Genomic DNA, 19080 nt, shown 5'->3' with positions numbered 1-19080 from the left:
AGGAATGCCTAGGGGTGTCTCCACAATTATGTCAATTACCTTTCTGCTGATGGTGAAAGGAGTTTGGTGTCTGTAATTGCTGAAGGACAGGCAATTACATGTACCACACAAATCCTTGCGGCCCTTTGCTGTCCTGGCTAATATCAGAGGCCAGGCCTCTTAACCTCTACCTTGCTTTCTTCTCAAAGTCACATCACCTTTTCTAAGTGGATCTTGACCCCATACATGTTTCTGTCTTATGAAAGCAATTTTTTTCCAGGACAGGACATGGGAATGAAATCCATGGCCTTGCACATGCTGAGTGAGTGCTCTGTGACTGAGCTATAGCCTTAGTCCTTTTTGTTTTTCACTTTTAAAAACATTTAGGACAGGGTATATTATTCTCATTGCTGTGACAAAATACCAGAGAAAAGCAACTTACAGAAAGAAGGGTTTATTTTGGCTCACATTTTAAGGGTGGAGTCCATCAAGATAGGGCAGGCATGGCGGCAGGAGCAGGTGGTGATGGATGGAACAGGAGGGAGCTGGTCACATTGTATCAGCACTCGGGCAGCAGAGACAACGCTGGGGCTCAGCAGGCTTTTTCCTTTTTATTCAGTTCAGGACCACAGTTGAAGGACAGCACACAGGGTCTTCCCTAGGTTAAACTATTCTGCAAACACCTTCAGAGACTGTTTCTGTAATTCTAAATCCCATTAAGGGGTGAGCAAGATGACTCAGCAGCTAAAGATGCCTGCCACCAAGTCGGACAGCCTGAGTTTGATCCCCAGACCCATGTAATAGAAGGAAAGAATGGACTCCCTTCTCTGACCTCCACACACCTGCTGTGGCAAATATCACTGGCTGCCCTCTAACCCTCTTACCCCTTCTAATCCCCACCCCATCCCCAGGACACTGACATCTGTGAGCGATGGACATGAATTCTGCTTTATCCTGTTCCCTCTAGGCTTTTCTTTGCAGTACCTCTGAGCAGAAATGATTCCCTCTGCTCCTGGAGCTGGTTCCCCTGACCTGAAGGCCCTTGCTCCTTCAGGGGGCCCTGGTTCCCCTGATCTGCTGAAGGCCCTCACTCCATCAGTGGGCCCAATTCTCTCATTGCTTCTGTCTTCTGGGCTCTTACCCCTCTGAGAAACTGTGTTGAATTCATTTGTTCATTTATTTATTTGCTTACAGTGTGTTGAGAATACACCCAGGACATTACATGTACTTGACAGGTGCTCTATCACTGAGCTACATCACTAGTTCAGTTTTTATCACTTAACATATCCAAAGGAGCACAGGCTTGCTCAAGCCCCTCTGTGGCTTTGGCTATCTCCTAGCCATTCACTCAGCTTCTGCCCTGCTGGTAGTCAAACCCAACAGTCTTTTTTCCAGTCCCCATCTCTTCCAGTGGAACCGGACAAAGCTTTGCTGTTGATTATCTTGTCTTTAAAAAGCAACCAATAGCTGGGGATATACCTCAGAGGTAGAGAGGCTGTCTAGTATGTGCAAGACCCTGCCTGAGTTTGATCCTCAATACAGCAAAAAATAAGAAAAATAACTAAATGTTTACCTAAAAGAATCTATATGGACAATGATAAGATGACGAAGCACAGCACTTGGTACCAATTTAAAAGCAGAGTACACAAAGTCCTTGGTATAAAGTTAGTGGCAAAACTGCAAATACAGCACCATCTCAACCACACACATATACAGAACGAGAAGGAATAAAGAATAGCTACTAGGCCTGCAAGATGGTGAGCAGGTAAAAGTGCTTGCTGTGTAAGCCTGATGACCTGAGTTTGATCCCGATCTTACCATGGAAGGAGAGAATGGACTGCCAAAAGTTGTCCTTTGCTCTCGGCACGAGCACCCACACTTTTTCATTGTGGAAGGGACATTTTTCTGGGCTGCCACTTCCCGGTGGCCTCTAGCAACACGGCAGGTCTAATCTGCATGCTTCTCTCCATTCTTACACTAGATGTCTGCTAATTCTTTTCCACCTTGCAGCTCCTTTTCCATTTTGTTTTGTAACTATTTTTTCATAGTAGGCCATGGCTATTTTCAAGTGATTGCAATGTTTACCTATTTCTATCTTTCTGGCAACTTCATGCACTTACCATGAAGAGAGTGTAGTTTCATGGCCCTCATGGAGATGGGTATGCGGGAAGGGTCTGAAGCCCTTGTTAGCCAGGCAAGGTGGCTCTAGTCTGTGATCCCAGCACTCAGGAGGCTGAAGCAGGAGGATCACAACTTTGAGGCCAGCCTGGGCTACACTGCAAGTTCTAGGCCAGTCTGAACTCCCTAGTAACATCCTGTGTCACTGGCATATTTTCTTGTGGCTGTGAGGAAATAGCTGACAGAAGAAGGGTTTATTTTGGCTCATAATTCGAGGGTACATCCAACACGGTGGGGAAGTCATGCTGGCAGAAGCGTGAAGCAGATGATCACACGCATCCATACTCAGGAAGCAGAGTATGATGAACACTGGTGCTGGCTTGCTTTCTTCTTCTTTTAAATTTTATTTATTATTTTATGTGTATGCGTGCATTGCCTCCATGTATGTAAATGCACCCGTGTTGTCTCCTGCAGGAACAGTCAGTGTTCTTAACCACTGAGCCATCTCTCCAGCCCTGTTGCTTTCTTCTTTTTTTTTTAAAGCATGGTAACTTTACATTTTTTAATGCATTAATACAACAGTGCATTGGAAAAGTACTGAGCCTCTACAAAATAGCTTTACATTTTTAAAAGAATGTGATTTTTTTCACTTACACAAGCATAGGCTTTTTAATATTTCCACAAGATAAATATCTCAATTAAACTATAAGCTTACTCTATTGTGTGCCACAGTGATGGGCTTAGGACAGTTATACACTTAGAAGATCCTAACTTTAGTGTTATTTACACTGACATGTCCGGTATCGCCTAGTCTGAAAGGTGGAACAAACAATATTCAGAATGTGACTGAATTTGTGTCATCTAATAACTGGGAATGGTATAACTTTAAGTAATCACTTATGAAACACATAATGTAACGTAGTCTTGAGTAGGGGTTTTCTTAATGCCTCTCTTATGGCAAACTTTAAAAAGAGGTTAACATGATACAGACCACTAAGAAAGACCTTAAGATAACAAAGGAGAAACTGACGATGTATATGGGTAAATTATCAGTAACAGAAATATTACCAATTCACCTGCTACTGACATCAAATGTTTACGTCCTAAAACGTGGCTTTTAAAATATTTTTGTCATTCTGGAAGAGAAAACACAGGGTTCGTTCAGAAACTAATGACTCAATTCAGGTTGTTAACTTTATGTTGAAGCACCACTCAAAAAGTGGACAGAAAGCAAGTGATTTCTGTTTGCCTATCACTATTCTAGCTCCATAGCTGAGAGTTCAGATCTTAAACAACACTTTCTCTGTTCCCAGAAGCTAAGACAGCCCTGCAACAGATAGGACAGGTAGAATTCTCAGACAACCAGCGATCAATGCAGTGCAGGTGGTACTCATGGGAACAAGGTAGTTTACGAAGTTTGTTGCCTTCTGTATATTATGTAATGCAAATGCTACATGTCTTCAAAGCATCATTTTGATCAAAACTTCTCATTGCCAAGTTGTCAATCTGTTCTTTGGTGAGTCCTCTAGGTTGGTCGTCATTATCGTCATCATAGTCATCATCCTCATTTAAGAGGAAAAACTGAGCCAGACTAAGGAAAGGCAAAGAGCCACTTTCATCAAATGTGACGGAAGGCCTATGTCGGCCATCTCTCCTGGCACCTGCTGAGGCAGAGGAGCCTCCTTTGTTACTGCCCTCAAATACCTCTGAGCTACTTTCTGAACTTTCGCCACTGGAAGTGGGATTGAGGCTGGAGCTGGAACATGAACCATTACCACCACCAGAGCTCCCTCTTCCATTTTGTGACTCTGCCCTTTCCATATTTCGACTTGGGACTGAGGCACTAGGCTCTGAATCACTGTCACTGTACATAAAGTAGCTCAGCTCACCAAAACCTGTCATTATCTGCCTTAACATGGTCTGAATTGCAACAGATGTAGTTTCACTCAGGCCAGTATTTAAGATTCTACGAATGGGAATCCTGATAGTACTAACATAGGTTCTCACACCTGCCCGCTCAGAACGTGAAAATGTGCGCCTAAAACCTCCTCGTTCACTTTCATAAGTGACAGTGTTGTTTGGTGTCTGAGATCTTGACCGAGTTCTGCTAGCTATGCTATCTCTCTGCCGATATTCTCCAGGATGAACTCTTCTTACTTGAAGATCAAGGACTATGGTTGAAGGTCTCTGTCCTGATCCCGTTGTCTCACCATTACTAGCTGTGTCTGAAGAACCTGTTCCTTGAGAGGCATTTCTTGCCCCAGAAGCTGTAAAAAGGCCTCTACCTAGCAGCTCGGGCCCAGTTATTTGCTGTCTCAAGGTCACACGGTGCCGGGTTTTGGAACTTCCCTCAGTCTCGCTCACCAAAGGGTGCTCAAAAGTCTGAGATGAGATACTATGATGAGCTCTTCGTGGAATTTCGCTTGTTGGATGCAGCGGAGACCTACTTCTTTCAGCTCTTGCTCTGGTTCTCCGATGTTCTGGGCTCCGGCTTCTCGCCCTCCTCTGACCACTGGTGGATGGCACTTCTGTTAATGCTTCAGTTGAATTTCGTTCTGACCTAGATGGTTGGACAGATGTTGATTCAGATGCTGGATTTTCTACATGCCTTTGGTTGTTTTCCACATTTTCTCCACTAGGACGTCTTGCAGATGGCTCATTTTCATTCTCTGGGGTTTGACTTCCATTATTACGGTTAACATTTATCTCTAAACTGAATCTGAAATCACCACTGTTTGGATTAGTCCGGCTCACTGCTCTCCATGATTGGTTTCCTCTCTGACCACTTCTGGTTGTATTTCCAGTTTGTCTGACAGAGTTAAGCCAGTCTATTATAGAGTCACCATTGGACACATCATCTGAAGACTCTACACCTGTTTAAAACAGAGGAGGAGGAGGGGGAGAGAAAGGAACTGCTAAATTAGGACAACCATACAGTGATTAGAATTAGAAACTACATTAAAGAATTTTACAATTCTGAACAAATTTTTAATTCACAAAGCTTTGCAAGATGTATGCCATACTGATTTATAAGCAAAAAACAGGAGAAAGTTAAACTATTTGAAAAGAGAAAGCTAAGAGAGATTTAGAATGGCTTTATTTTCTGAGGGTATTTGAAGGAAGTCTATTTTTACTACTTTATGATACAGAGTCTAGAAGACACTGTGAGACTGTCAGAAGGTAACGTTTTTTAGTCCACTGTTAAAACATAATCAAATTACATAACCACTAGTTAGGGGGCAGCACTGGTAGTTTGGTTCCAATTATATTTTTTATCAAATTTTCATCAGTCTATATTACTTCAACTACAGGCTTAATTAAATGCCACTGATAACATGAATTTTTTTTGAGACAGGGTCTTCTTACAGTCCCAGTTGGCCTTGGTCTCAGATTCACCTGCTTCTGCCTGGAGGGTGCTGGGATTCAGGGAGTGTGACACCACACCCAGCTGAAATTATTTTAAAATACAAGATACTGTAGTCATAGCAAAAAAAATGGTTTATAAGTATGTGAATATCAATATCTTCAAGATTTTAAAGCAACATAAAACTGAACATCACATCAAATCAACAGTCTGAGCCTAGTACAGAGAGCATAACCAACAGTATGTCTAAGAACCAAACTGCTACCATGGTATGCTCTTACACAGTCAAATTCCCTATTTCCTGTTGAAAGGGAAATGCCAGCCTGGAGGTTACAGACAGCTTGCTTAGCAGCAGCACCACTAACAATTTGAGTCAATTAATTCTGAGAACTGTGGTATGTGTTGTAGGATATCAGGGTGGTTGACAGCATATCTGCTCTCTGCTAGATGCTACTAGCAAACACTCAGTTTTGTTGACCAAACATGTCTCCAGTCATTGCCAATACTCTCTAAGGGGAAAAAATTATACCCAGTTGAAAGGCACTAGGAAAGACAAAGCATTTCTTTTTGCTGGTGAGGCCTTATGTTTATAAATAAGGAATTAAGTAGGTGGAAAGCTGGGGGGTGCAGAGGGAATCACATTTAAATAGGTCATTTCGCACTGTGGCCCAATTAACACAAACAATCCAAAGGTGAGGCAGAAAACAGCATGTTGACATTCTCACCAAATACCAAGAAAATGCCACTTCTCTTTTTATGGGCAGTTACTTAGCACCAAATTAATTAGTGGCATTTCCCGATAATCTTTAGTTGACATTTACTATTATGAAGTTCTTATCATCCCATCCTCTACCCACCTCCCAAAACAAAGTATACCTCTATTTTCATCCGAGTTTTGTGGCGGTGGACCCTCTTTAATTTGCTGTAGTCTTCGGAGCAACTCTTCCTCAGTACTTTCACCTGAAAGTTTAACAATGTTTGCCAAATTACAAATGAAAACCAGTGAGTCTCTCTCTCTCCCTCCCCACCCTCCTCCCTCCTCATGATTCTTTTTAAGAAAGGGTCCCCCCAGGCTCATCTAAAACTCGAGAACATCCTGCCTCAGCATCCTGTGTGGCTGGAGTTACAGGCATGTGCCACCATGCCTGGCTTTGTTATCTGTATTTTTAAATGGAGAGACTGACCTGCCAGAAGTCACACCGAGTAACAGCAGAGCCAGAACTCCAGCTAAGACATTCTAAGTATGATAATACTGGCTCAAAAATGCACTGCCTCTATCAAAAGCCTTGCTAAATCTTTACCTTTGAAAATTAATGGAATCATCCACAGGCTAGTGGAAACAGAAATGGGAAGGAAGAGGTAGACAGTTCTAACTAGGATCAAATAAGACCTTAGCTGGGTGAAAGAGAATAAAGAGAAAGTTCTTGTGCTATTTTACCCACAGCTAACTCTGGTTACAGTTGGGGCAGGTTTAGAGAATCAAAGATGACATAATAGGATGAGTCTTTCCCTGAAACTAAAGTCCCCATTAGTTATTTGACATCTGGAATAATGGCTAGCAAGTTAAGACTAAAACTGTTCAGCTCCACTCTATTAAAATCACTTCACTAAAAATTTATAATATAATCCAAAAAATTTAAATATCTCTGACACAGGCTAATTCCAAATATGAAAGAACAGAATCAGGCAATAAACACAGTGTAAATGCCATTCGATATCTCTTGTATTAATCATGTCATAAATAAACAGATTTTAAAACAACTTTCTTCTTAAAACCAAGAAATTTACACATATAACTTAAATTACATGTAGCATACCTGGGGTGCCCAGCAAATTGTTATCTCTCATAAGTCTATAATCTTCTTCACTCAGATTATTCACAAACTGATAGAAAGCCTCTTCCCGATCCAATCGGTCCATCTGACTTCTGCGCTGTGCTGTAGATTGATCACTTCCTTTATCGTTAGAATCTGAGCTTTCCATCTTGATGAACAAGTGGAAAAATATCTAAAAGAGAAAGAGGAACAATCTTGAAGTCAGACATCACTATGCATTCCACCTAACAGTTTTATTTATGTAAAAATCTAGAATACGGATAGAGGTGTAAATTTTAACAATTAGTAAATGAAATGCTATAACAAAAAAAAGTTGGAAAAGCACTATTAAACTAGGAAGAATAGGTCAGAAGTTAGCAAACTGCAGCTCTTGGGCCAAATTTAATCAATACTGCCTCTTTTTACTCTCTTTGTAATCTAAGAATGATTTTTACGTTGAGGTGCTAGGAACTTAACCCAGGGCATGCACTCCACCACTAGGACACACTCCCAGACTAGGACATAGTTTTTGGAGACAGGAAACTCTATGTAATCCTGGTTGCACCCAAACTCATGATTCTCCTGTCTGTGCCTGTTAAGGGCCAGGATTACAGGCATGTACCAAGTACAGATAGCTTCAAATTAAAGAAAATAGTACTGGAGGCTGGAGAGATGGCTCAGTGGTTAAGAGCACTAACTGCTCTTGCAGAGGACCAGGGTTTGATTTCCAGCACCAACATGGTGGCTAACGACCGTCCATAACTCCAGTCCCAGGGGGATTCAATGCCCCTGCAGTCAATGCATGACAGAGTGCACTTACATGCACGCAGACAATACACCTATACACATACAATAAAAATCATAAAAATATTTAAAAAATGTGTGCATACTCATGTCAACTGAAAAGTGGACTGTGAATATCACACATAAAGGTGCAACAGAAGAAGTTTTCATGGGATTACATTATGCAGACACAAATGTGCTAAAGTAATGTAATATATGTATTGATATCATTAAACTAAAACACTTGTCAAAATACTGTCAATACAGGAAACCTATGGTCTGAAAAATTAGAAAACTTGAGGGACTTACCTAAACTATTTCTTTACAAAAATAAAAAAATGAATGAGAATTTAACCAAAGTAAATTTCCAAATGGCTCGTTTTGTTCAAGCAAAGAAATGGTAAATGGTAAATGAAATTTTGAGTGAAGAAATATGTCCAAAGGAAATAAACTTATTTAATGTTAGCCTTTTGTTTAACAGAGTTGTGCAAAAAGTTGAGGATGCTGGACAGAATGTCACCAACCATGCAAATAAGAGTGGTTTTTCTTAGCTATTGATGAGTTAACAAATACAACTGATAATATTCAGTTGTTGCTCATCCTATGTGTTGATTATTTGAGACATATAAGCTAACTTTACAAACTAACCGTATGATCAGTCTACGTGAGACAAAAGGCGAGAATGTCTTTAAGACAAGGTTTCACTTATATAGCCCAGGCTGGCCTCGAACTGTCAATCTTCCTGCCTCCATTTTCTAAATGCTAGGGTTTTAAGTGCTTTAAAAGAAGTTGAGGAAACGAAGTTGAGGAAACTTAATTCAGAACAACCTGAAGTAGAACCTGCTGAGATTTATAAATGAAATGGTAAACATATATGGGGAGTAGGAAAAAAAAAAACTAGTTGAGCACATTTACGATGCTTGTGGAAATGCAACATGTTTATCCATTTGTTTTCACTGGAAACTATTATGCAGTAATATGTGAGTCCATCATGTTACTAAACCAGCAGTATCAATGTGAGCCTTACTCTGGTGGACTTAATCTCTTTAGTTCTACAGATTAGAAATCTTCACTTTTTCTACCATTTTTTTGCTTGAGACAGGGTCTCACTTTGTAGCCCTCAATGGCCTTGAACTCATGGTAATCCTCCTGCTTCAGTCTCTGGGGTGTTGATGTATGTGTATACATACATATGTGTGTGTGTGTCTGTCTGTCTATGTATTATATATGTATATAAGCTACATGCCCGGAATGTAGCATTTTGATGAGTTAACAACAGTTAAATTTTACTGTGATTCGTGGGACTTGGGCCAAAGATCAAACTCTGTTTCTTAATGAGTACACCCTCAATTACTATCTTCAAAACACAAATGATTGTGGGATTGGGTTTTTTTAGGGAAGGGGATTAGGTTTTGCTGCTAATTCAATACTCCTTAATGAATAAGAAAACAACATTTATATGCAAACCTTGTGCTAGGGTAAAGTCACTGCAACAATTACTAGCACTAGTAACACAAGCTATCAAAGAAATGAGTTCACCTCCCTTCAATTCTTAGCAGATTCATTTTCTGCTCTCCAACTACAGTCCCCAAAGCAGTTTTTGGAGTCCAGTAAGTGTAAAGTAAATTTCCTCATTTTAAAATTCATGTACTGTGTAGCTGAGGGGCTTCCACCTAGCTTTCAACTGGAAATAGTAACCAAAAGTCATATTATTCTAAAAGGTAAACCAAGAATCGAATCAAATTCTTTCTCTAAGAGATGAACACGTATCATTAAATTCAAGCTTCTGGTTTGGTTAAGATGTCGGTATGTATATGTATAGAGACATTTTCAAAGATGAAACATGTACAACCCCTGCCCCCAAATCCACACCAAACAAACAAAAACAGAGATGAACTGTATAAGTAAAATCTTACTTTAAATTTAAGTCAGCTACAACAGATGAACATTTGCAAATGACTGGTACAGAAGTAAAATGTTGCTCTTTAAAGAAAGAATGCCATTCTCCATATTCATTATCTGATATTAGGTGACAACGTTCTCACCTATTATTACATGTTGAGTTTCATTAGGAAAAATTTTACAAAGCCCAACATGGTGGTACAAACTTGTAATCCCAGACACTCAGGAGGCTGACACCAAAGAATTTTTAGGGGGGTTATTTACTTTTTTTTTTTTTAAACATAGGGCTTCATAAAGTCCAGGCTGGCTTTAAATGCCCCACCCTTCTGACTTCATGTCCAAGTATTATAGTAACAGATGTATGCCATCATGTTTCTCTCTGAGGACAAAGGATTTTTGAGTTCCAGGCCAGCGTGGGCAACATATGAAGGAGGACAGCTGGGGCTTCAGGAAGACCCTGTCTCAAAAACAAAAACAAAAACAAAAAAAAAACAAGGAAAAAGGGAAAAATAAAAAAACCTTTCTGGAATTTTGGCTTCTCTCTTTCCCCTATTGTTCACCTGCTGAAATTAACTATCAAGGTTATGAATTAGTATTAGGAGTTAAGGCCTCTGGAAAGTGATTAGATAATGATATAGGTTAGTGTGCCCTTCCTAAAAGGCTCTAAACAGATCTCCTTGCCTGTTCCACCACATGAAAATACAATAAGAACCATGAAGTCAGCCCTCACCAGACAACAAGCTGCCCATCCTCTGACTTCCCATCCTCCAGTTTCTGCTGTTTATAAGATATGCAGCTTAGGGCATTCTATTATAGTAACCGAAACAAGGACAACATGGAAATCTGATTTGTGGGAAAGCGGCATTATAATTTAGCCCTCCTCACATACGCAATACATAAATGTACCAGAATATTCATATGCTAACCCTAAAGAGAAAAATAAAAACCCACCAGTTGTGGCAGCTCACATCTGTATTCCAGCCCTTGTGAGGTTGAGGCAGGAGTTGAAAGCCAGCCTGGGTTACAGTGAAACCCTGTCTCAAAAAACAAAAACAAAACTCTAGTCCAGATTTTAAAAAAACCACAGGAATCCATATTGTTAAACTCTGCCCTCTTGCTGAGGCTACTGAATAAACTTTCTACACAAAGGTGCACCTAGACCTCCGTTCTAGTTCCCTTAGACTGCTATTCTTAAAACCATGCTATCTATTATTGAGCAACACAGGATGAGTATGCCAAGAAGTAGAGAGGATAAGTGCCAGGCAAGCTGGGACCATGGGGAGACCCTTTCTCAAAAAGACTGAAAAAAAAAACAGCAGAGATGACAGATTACAATATTTTCAGTTTCCTAGCTCATAACTAAATTTCTTCAGAAGCTTAGACAGTCATGTTATTTATATAGGCCAAGTCCTATAAACAAACAAAACCAACAAAAGAAATTCATTTTCCCCCAAGTAACACACAATTTGGTATTGGTAACAGTTGCTGCTTTTGAAAATCATAGAAAAGAAAAAAAAAGCCAGAAACAAACAAACAAACAAACCCAAAAAACAAAAAAAGAAAAATACCTTCAAGCCAAAATTTCCTAAGGAAAACTACCAGTACACATGCAATTAGCATCTTAAAGCAGTTAAGGTTCTGGACACTAAAAAGAAGATAAAATCTACTTGTGAAGGATCAATAAATAATTCTGAAATAATTGCTGGGTGATGTTTTAAAAATACAAATTTTCCAAACAAGGCAAAAACATGGGAAGTTCTGACATTTGAAGGCCACGAACCCAGGATAACAGAAAACTCACATGCTAAGGACAGTTACAGCAGTGGCAGTCTTAAGAATAGCATCATGAATATTAAACCCCAGAAAGAGCAGAAACTTGCAAAAATACTAGGAAGATTTAAAAAAACAGTATCTCACTCAGTTCAGTGTACTGGTACATGCCTATAATCCCAAAACTTGGGAGGCAGAGGCCAGAGGCCTGGTTGTCTAGGCCAGTCTGGTTAGATGTGGTAGCCCATGCCTACAACCCCAGTGCTTGGGAGGTAAAGGCAGGAAGATCATCCTCAGCTACACAGTAAATACCAACCCAGCCTATACTATATGAGACCTTAAAAACAAAACAAAAAAACAGAAATATCTGGAACACTGGGGTCTTGCACTGGGTATGGTAGCTCATAGCACTTAGAAGACAGAGGCAGGAGGATCACTGCAAGTTTGAGGCCACCCCGGATACATTGTGAGTTTTATATCATTTAGAGCTACACAGTACGACTATGTCTTCAAAACAAACAAAAAAGAGAAAAAGGTCTTGTATTGAATATGGGGAGAAACTAAGCCTCTTAAATATAATAAATGGCAAAGGGCTAGGGATGTAATTCAGTGGCATACATGAATCCCTAGAGTCATTCCCCAGTACTATTGTGCTATTACCTCTCCAAAGGAAAGACATAGCAAAGGAAAGAAATAGCTGGCTGAATTACTTAGAGATGATTAGATTAACCTGAAAGAAGACTAAAGACAGGAGAAATCCCCCTTCAAAGAGAGGCATAACATGAAAGAATACACCCATAGTGTCAAACTAGAGCCAAGAGTTGAAAAAATACGGAAGTTAATAATTCTTTAATATAACAGTACAACAAAACCACCCCCAAATGGAGATGAAATCAACATCTTAAAGCAAACAAACTACCTGACTCTGAAAACATTCAAGCAGAGGCTAAGTATTAAAGAAGGAATTCTATGTTACGTAGAGGTTGGAACAGAAGTTAGAACAGGGAGCTGGAGAGATGGCTCAGCATAAGGAGCACTGGCTGCTCTTGTAGAGGACTCAGATTTTCGTCCCTGCACCCACCTGGTGGGTAACAGCCGTCTGTAACTCCAGTTCCAAGGAATCCAATGCCCTCTTCTGACCCCCACAGGCACTACAGAATGAGTGCACTTACATACATGTAGGGAACGCAAGCGTACACATAAAAATAGAAAATAACAAAATCTAAAAAAGAAGTTAGAACAGACAGATTGCAAAAGATGTTCTGAACTAATATGTCACTACCTAAACCTCCTGTTGTGGAAACAGGATAATATTAAGTTATGTATTCCAAAGACAAAAAATTTTAACACTTTCTTGGCAAGGCCTACCTTTGTCTTAAAACAAAAGAACTAGCTCCAAATTCCTTTTACATGCTGCTCTACATTTCTCCTACAGTTACAGGTATAGGTATAGGTATTCATGTGTGTGGTGTTGAGTATCTGAAAACAGAAAAGTATTTTCCCACGTTTCTACACCACTTTTACTTCAAAACTGCATGCAAACTAGCAATACCTTAAACAAAATATCATGTTTTGCTAAGGCAGTGGCTTTCATCAAAGAAGCAGTTTGGCAGGGTGTGGTGGTGCACACCTTTGATTCCAGCACTTGGGGGACAGAGGCAGGTGGTTCACTGTGAGTTCAAGGCTAGCTTGGTCTAGAGAGCTAGTTCTAGGCCACTTTCTTAGTAGGACCTGTTTCAAAACAAACAATAGTGGTTTGTTCCTTGTAGTTATTTTGGGGACAGGGACAAAAGAAATTGATTTAATGCCCTACTTCTGCCCTAAGTCTCTATCCTTTCTGTTTTAACTCTGCATCGGCTAGGAATGGAGCAAGTACAGAGACTTCAGTATTAGGAAGGCACCTCCACCCTGCAGGGACAGTTTCAGGGTGAGCTATGGCAGCAAGAGGGCCTCACAACCAGAGATGATTGACTGCATTTTGAAAGAAAAGGCAACCATGAATGCAAGCAGTGCTCTCAATGCCTTGTAAACTAATCTTATTCCCACATTCCCAATGAGCCTTGTCTCACTTTGAGTCTTCCAATAGTTATCATAAAATGAAGAAATGTAATAAATGTAAATCATGAGTTGTACCCAATAGATGTAATGCTACTATTTGGTGAGTGAAAAAAAAGAGAACATTTTAAATAAAGGTAAAAGTATTCCAAAGATGTTAAGGAACCATGATCCAAATATAGATAGACCTTTTTCCATTTTAGTATGAAAACATCAGTGAAAAACTATGTTAACAAAATGGATCTCCAAATTCTACTATATGATGAAAAGAATTATGATACATTTCCAGTTGAACTAGTAAGAGAAAAAAAGAGGGCTAGGGATGTAGTTCAGAGGGAGAGTGCTTGCTTGACATGTGAGAGGCCCTGGTTTCCACCCCTGGCACTGAGGAATGACTGAGGGGAGAAGGCAGCCCTGGACTCCTTTACCATCAAAGAGACCATTTATTAAGTCCATTTATTACCTCATTCTCAAGCTATAGCATTCACTACGCAGATCACACACAAGCATATGCTTAGTGCCATACATTTTAAAGCAATTATTTCCTCAAGATTACCAATAAAGCATAAAGGAGAACAAAACTTAATTCCACTTAAAACATTTAGCTCTCTCCTTAACTATAAAGCAGCATAAACACAGGATCTTCTAACCATACTCCACTTAATCCTGACAATCCCATAAAGTAGCAATCACTGACTGCTTCCATATCACAGGTAAGAAAAAGCAGTATGGAGGAAGTGATTTATCAAAGCATGTGTAGCTAGAAAACGGACAGTAATTAAATCCTGGTCTACAGAATCCAAACTCATACCAACTTTTCAATAAATGACAACTATCTCCCAATATATCCCAAGACTATGTACTTTAAAATATATTCCTTTAATCCTAATATATATGATGACTGAATCTTACCAAAGGCTTTTATACCATGCTTAGTCCTCATAAGAAAACTTCCAAAAACAAAAAATCCACGTTTTTCTGGTACTGAGGATGGAACCCAGGGCTTTACACATATAAGGCAAATACTTTATCACCCTGAGCTATATCTTCAACTCTCTTTGAGACATTCTCACTACAATCTTCCTTCCTCAGCTTCCCAAGCAGCTGCACTTATGGGCTTGTGTCACCAGGCAAGCTTACAACAAAACACCTTTTGACTGGACCCAGGGCTTTTCACGTACTAGGTAAGCACTCTAACGTTGAAGTATACTACAGCCCACAAAACATCTTTTATTAGCATAAATACTGCACTGTTTTCTTCTTTTTTGATCTTTTTTTGGGGGACATGGTCTCACTCACTCTGTAGCCGGTGTACCACCAAGCTGACTAAAGGGTTTATTTTAAAAATTAAAACTTAAAAGCTGGGCGTGGTGGCGCACGCCTTTAATCCCAGAACTTGGGAGGCAGAGGCAGGTGGATCTTGGTGAGTTCGAGGCCAGCCTGGTCTACACAGTGAGTTCCAGGATGGCTGGGGCTACAAGGAGACCCTGTCTCAAAAAAAAGACAAATAAAATAAAATGAAACTTTAAAAAAAAATAAGCCTAGTTCAAGAAGTCCTGAATTCTTGATCCTTTCTCTGCCTCACTCCCAAATGCTGGGATTACAGATGTTTTACGTTCAGAATTTTTAAGCATTGTGAATAATTTCAACTTTTAACTGGGAGTAATGGCACAAACCTGTAATCTTAACATTTGGGAAGGACGAGGCAGGAGGATTTGAAGAGGCTAGACTGGGCTATATGTCAAGTTCTAGATTAGTCTGGGCTTCAAAGCAAGATCCTCCTTCAAAACCATAATCTCAACTTTTCTATAGTCCTTATCATATTAATTCTGTTGGTATACTTACTATGTTTCTGATCACTGCTAAAGCAACTTCATTTAATTCTCCAAGTCCATGTAAAAATTTAATTTTGTTATGTTAGGGTGAAAAGTCACTTAAAACTTAGTGCTAATAATTTATGGACCAAAAGCCCTGGGGTCAAATATAAGCACACACATACTCAATGGACACACTGTATCCTAGTACCTATTAAAGGAGTCTTAAGACATCAAAAAGTTGAGTTCTTAAGACTTTTTTTAGCAGTCTCCATTACGCAGCATTAGAACTCCCTATGTAAACTAGGTTGACCTCAAGCTTGCAGTAATCTGCCTCTCCCTGTGGAGTGGTAGAATGCTGGCCTAGCATGCAGAAGGCCTCAGCCCTGCAGAAAGCAATGAAGCTGGTAGAAGGAAGAAATTAAAAGCTAACTATCATCATGAGACTGATACTGAAAACTGTCACCTTTTGCATGTGCTCAATCCAAGTTCCAAACTTAAGGAGTGCAAAAAAAAGAACATGCGAACTGAAAAAATTATAGATATCAATCCAAAAACATGTCATACTGAACATCTTTGTTTCTAAAAGACCTTCGTTCAGAACCTCACAAAGGAGCTAGAGATGCAAAGCAGTGGTAGTGTTTACCTAATGTGCACAAGGCACTGGATCACTCTCAGCATTGTCAAAATATATTTAAAAGGAGGTATACTACTAACACTAAAGTGTTAGTTCAATAATACTAACACCAAAATGAAAAATCACCTCGGTTTTTAAAAACCTAAATTATAGCTGGGCATGGAGATACACATCTTTAGTCTCAGCACTCAGGAGGCAGAGGTGGGCAGATCTCTGAGTTCCAGGACAGTCAGGATTACATACTGATACGTTGTCTATAATAAGGTAAATCATAAAGCAGGCCTGGTAGCAAAGGTCTGTAATCCTAGTCAACGGAGAGGCTAAGGTAGAAGGATTACAAGTTCAAGGCCTGCCTCTACTACAGTTAGTTCCAGGCCCGCTTGGGAAACTTCATGAGACCCTGTCTCAAACTACAGAACAAAAAATAAAAAGAGGGTTAAGGATACAGTAATACAGCACTTGCCTAGTATAAGGCCCTAGGTACAATCCAAAGTATACAAAAAACAAAATTTAAGTTAAATTTCGCTGAGTGTTGTGGTTCACACCTTTAATCCCAACACTCAGCAGGCAGATCTTCCAGCCAGGGCTACATGGTGAGACCCTGCCTCAAAAAGCAAAAGCAAAAACAAAAAACAAAAGTTAAACCACAACTACTAAACGTGAAGTCAGGATATAAAGTAGATACCAAAGTGTTTGAGAATTCTTCCTATGTAGAATGTTTAACATTTTATGAAATTTAAAATACAGATAATGGTTGATAACAACCAGAGAATCCAGAACTATGAAAAAGAGTGATGATGAGTTCTGGTGTGGACTGTAAACTACTGTGCCTCAGATTTCCATCAATAGTACAGTGTTAGATCACCTACAGGGTACCTCTCAGATCTATGGATCTATGACTGTGAATGATACAAATCCCATTATGGTATCAAGTTACAAAAATAAAGCTTGAGAAATAAACAGGATATAAGCATAGCTGTGTGCTTTTTTCATTTCACACTTTTATTTTTAAAATACAAAGCATTTTTTTAAAAATCAGGGAAGGGATGATGTTTCACTGCATTTATTGCAAGGTACCTCTCCCTGACCACTCGATTTGTTGATAACTTCCAACAGTAGACTATCAGGGGACACAGTGTGTTGAGCACACAGCTATATGCCACAGTAATGACAGGTTACATTATCTGAATAGTAATGAAAGTTTAGCTTTGCTTGCATTCTCCTCTTTTCCATTTTAAGGACAGATTTCCCATCAGGCTGTGCACCCTGTAATCCCAGCACAAGGGACTAGCCTGGACTACACAGCAAGAGTCTATGTGAAGAAATGAAACAAAATAAAAAGTATTTCCCACCAAAAAAATATAAAAAACAGGGGCGCAAACAGGATAATTTCTTCCAGTTTGAGACCAGTCTGGGCTACATAAAGAGTTCCAGACCAGCTTGCCCCAGAGAGACCTCATCTTAGAAAAGTGATAAAAAGAGGGCTGGAGAGATGGCTCAGCGGTCAAGAACACTGACTGTTCTTGCAGAAGACCCAGGTTCAAATCCCAGTGCCCACATGGCAACTAACAACTATCTGTAACTCCAGTTCCATGGAATCTGACAGTCTCTTCTGTCTTGCTCGGCCAATGCATGACATGGGTGCACTTACTTACATGTAGGCATAACACTCATACACATCAAAAAATAAAAAATAAAGCATTTTTAAAAAGTAAATTACAAAAAAACAGAAAGATTAGCAAAGCACCTACACCAATGACTTTTATTTTATTTAAGGAAAACAATTTTGTTTTTAAGACCAAACATGCTGACAACTGTCCCTCCTAAACCAGTGTCCCTATACAGAAATCACAAGTGTGGTTGTCCCTTACACTAGGAATTTTTATACCTGTACTTATTATTAATCAGTAAACACTAGTGTCTCCACCCACCCAGAAAGTATTATGCTCATCAAACTCCAATAGACTGTCACAGGTTGTAAAGACAGTTCACCCTGTAGTTATGTAATTATTACAATTTATCTATACAAATATTCTTGCACAGACACTAGGTGCTGTCTACAGATGTCTGTCTTACATATTGGTACTGTTATGATTAATGAAATTAAAATTTTACAATAAAACATTTATATGAGAAAATCAAGAGAGAAAATGATAATTATATATTTCAGGTAGAAAACAAAAGTTCAAAAACATATACACCCAAAATTGAGGTGTATCTTTAAAAGCCACCTCAGTCCATTAAAGGAAAAAAACAAACCGCTTTATCATCTCAAAAAGTTTTATTATTCAAAGGTTAGAAAAAATAATAAAGGAAAAAAATGGGCATAGAATTATTACTATCTTAGCACTAGTTACCAAAACTTTTAAGTACTATATAAACTAGGTCATGCGGTTTTGGAAAGCTCTGTTATTAAAAATGTTATAACAACTACACTTACAGGAGAAAATGTCCTCATCCTAGGCAGTGACCCAAAATTGTAGCACCTCATTGGTCTGGATTTGACATTCAAATTTGTTATACATTCTATGGGAAATCAAGGGAGCAGGATGCTCATCAGTGATGTGCTCTATCTCCCAGTCCTCCAGGACTATGGAAAAAGTACATGTAACACAATTCCATAAATATAAATACCCCACTTGACCTGCCCTTACTACATGTTCACCAACCTGAAAGATAGGCACCAGCCTAACATTTCTCAATACTTTTATCATTAAGCTATTTCTTAAAACAAGTCCTGATTTCGTTGTTGTTGTTTTGGGGGTTTTCTTTCTTTTTTTTTTTTTTTTTTTGTTTTACGACCCCCCCTTCTATATTTTTCCGGGCAGGAAATCCCAGTTCCGA

General features: G+C 39.3%; 1 protein-coding gene and 1 pseudogene across 2 annotated transcripts in view; both read right to left on the bottom strand.

The window, feature by feature from the left end:
• LOC103747938 overlaps positions 1 to 2121 on the bottom strand; it is a 13019-nt pseudogene extending 10898 nt beyond the window's left edge. Inside the window, exon 1 of the transcript XR_003846659.1 lies at positions 2100 to 2121. The product of XR_003846659.1 is annotated as an uncharacterized LOC103747938 (transcript). The remainder of the gene's footprint in view (positions 1 to 2099) is intronic.
• Positions 2122 to 3288: 1167 nt separating this feature from the next.
• The window catches only part of Rlim (ring finger protein, LIM domain interacting), a 19279-nt gene continuing 3487 nt past the window's right edge, over positions 3289 to 19080 (bottom strand). Inside the window, exons 4-6 of the mRNA XM_029554724.1 lie at positions 7279 to 7468; positions 6338 to 6421; positions 3289 to 4970 (exon numbers count right to left, since the gene is read on the bottom strand). Coding sequence (XP_029410584.1) covers positions 3532 to 4970; positions 6338 to 6421; positions 7279 to 7444 — 1689 coding nt within the window. The 5' untranslated portion in view covers positions 7445 to 7468 and the 3' untranslated portion in view covers positions 3289 to 3531. The remainder of the gene's footprint in view (positions 4971 to 6337; positions 6422 to 7278; positions 7469 to 19080) is intronic.

This window comes from Nannospalax galili, unplaced genomic scaffold (assembly GCF_000622305.1).
Source record: "Nannospalax galili isolate Female #2095 unplaced genomic scaffold, S.galili_v1.0 scaffold365, whole genome shotgun sequence".
NCBI classification, from domain to species: domain Eukaryota; kingdom Metazoa; phylum Chordata; class Mammalia; order Rodentia; family Spalacidae; genus Nannospalax; species Nannospalax galili.
The sequence above is the reverse complement of the archived record's forward strand: the minus strand, read 5'-3'. Positions and strand labels throughout refer to the sequence as shown.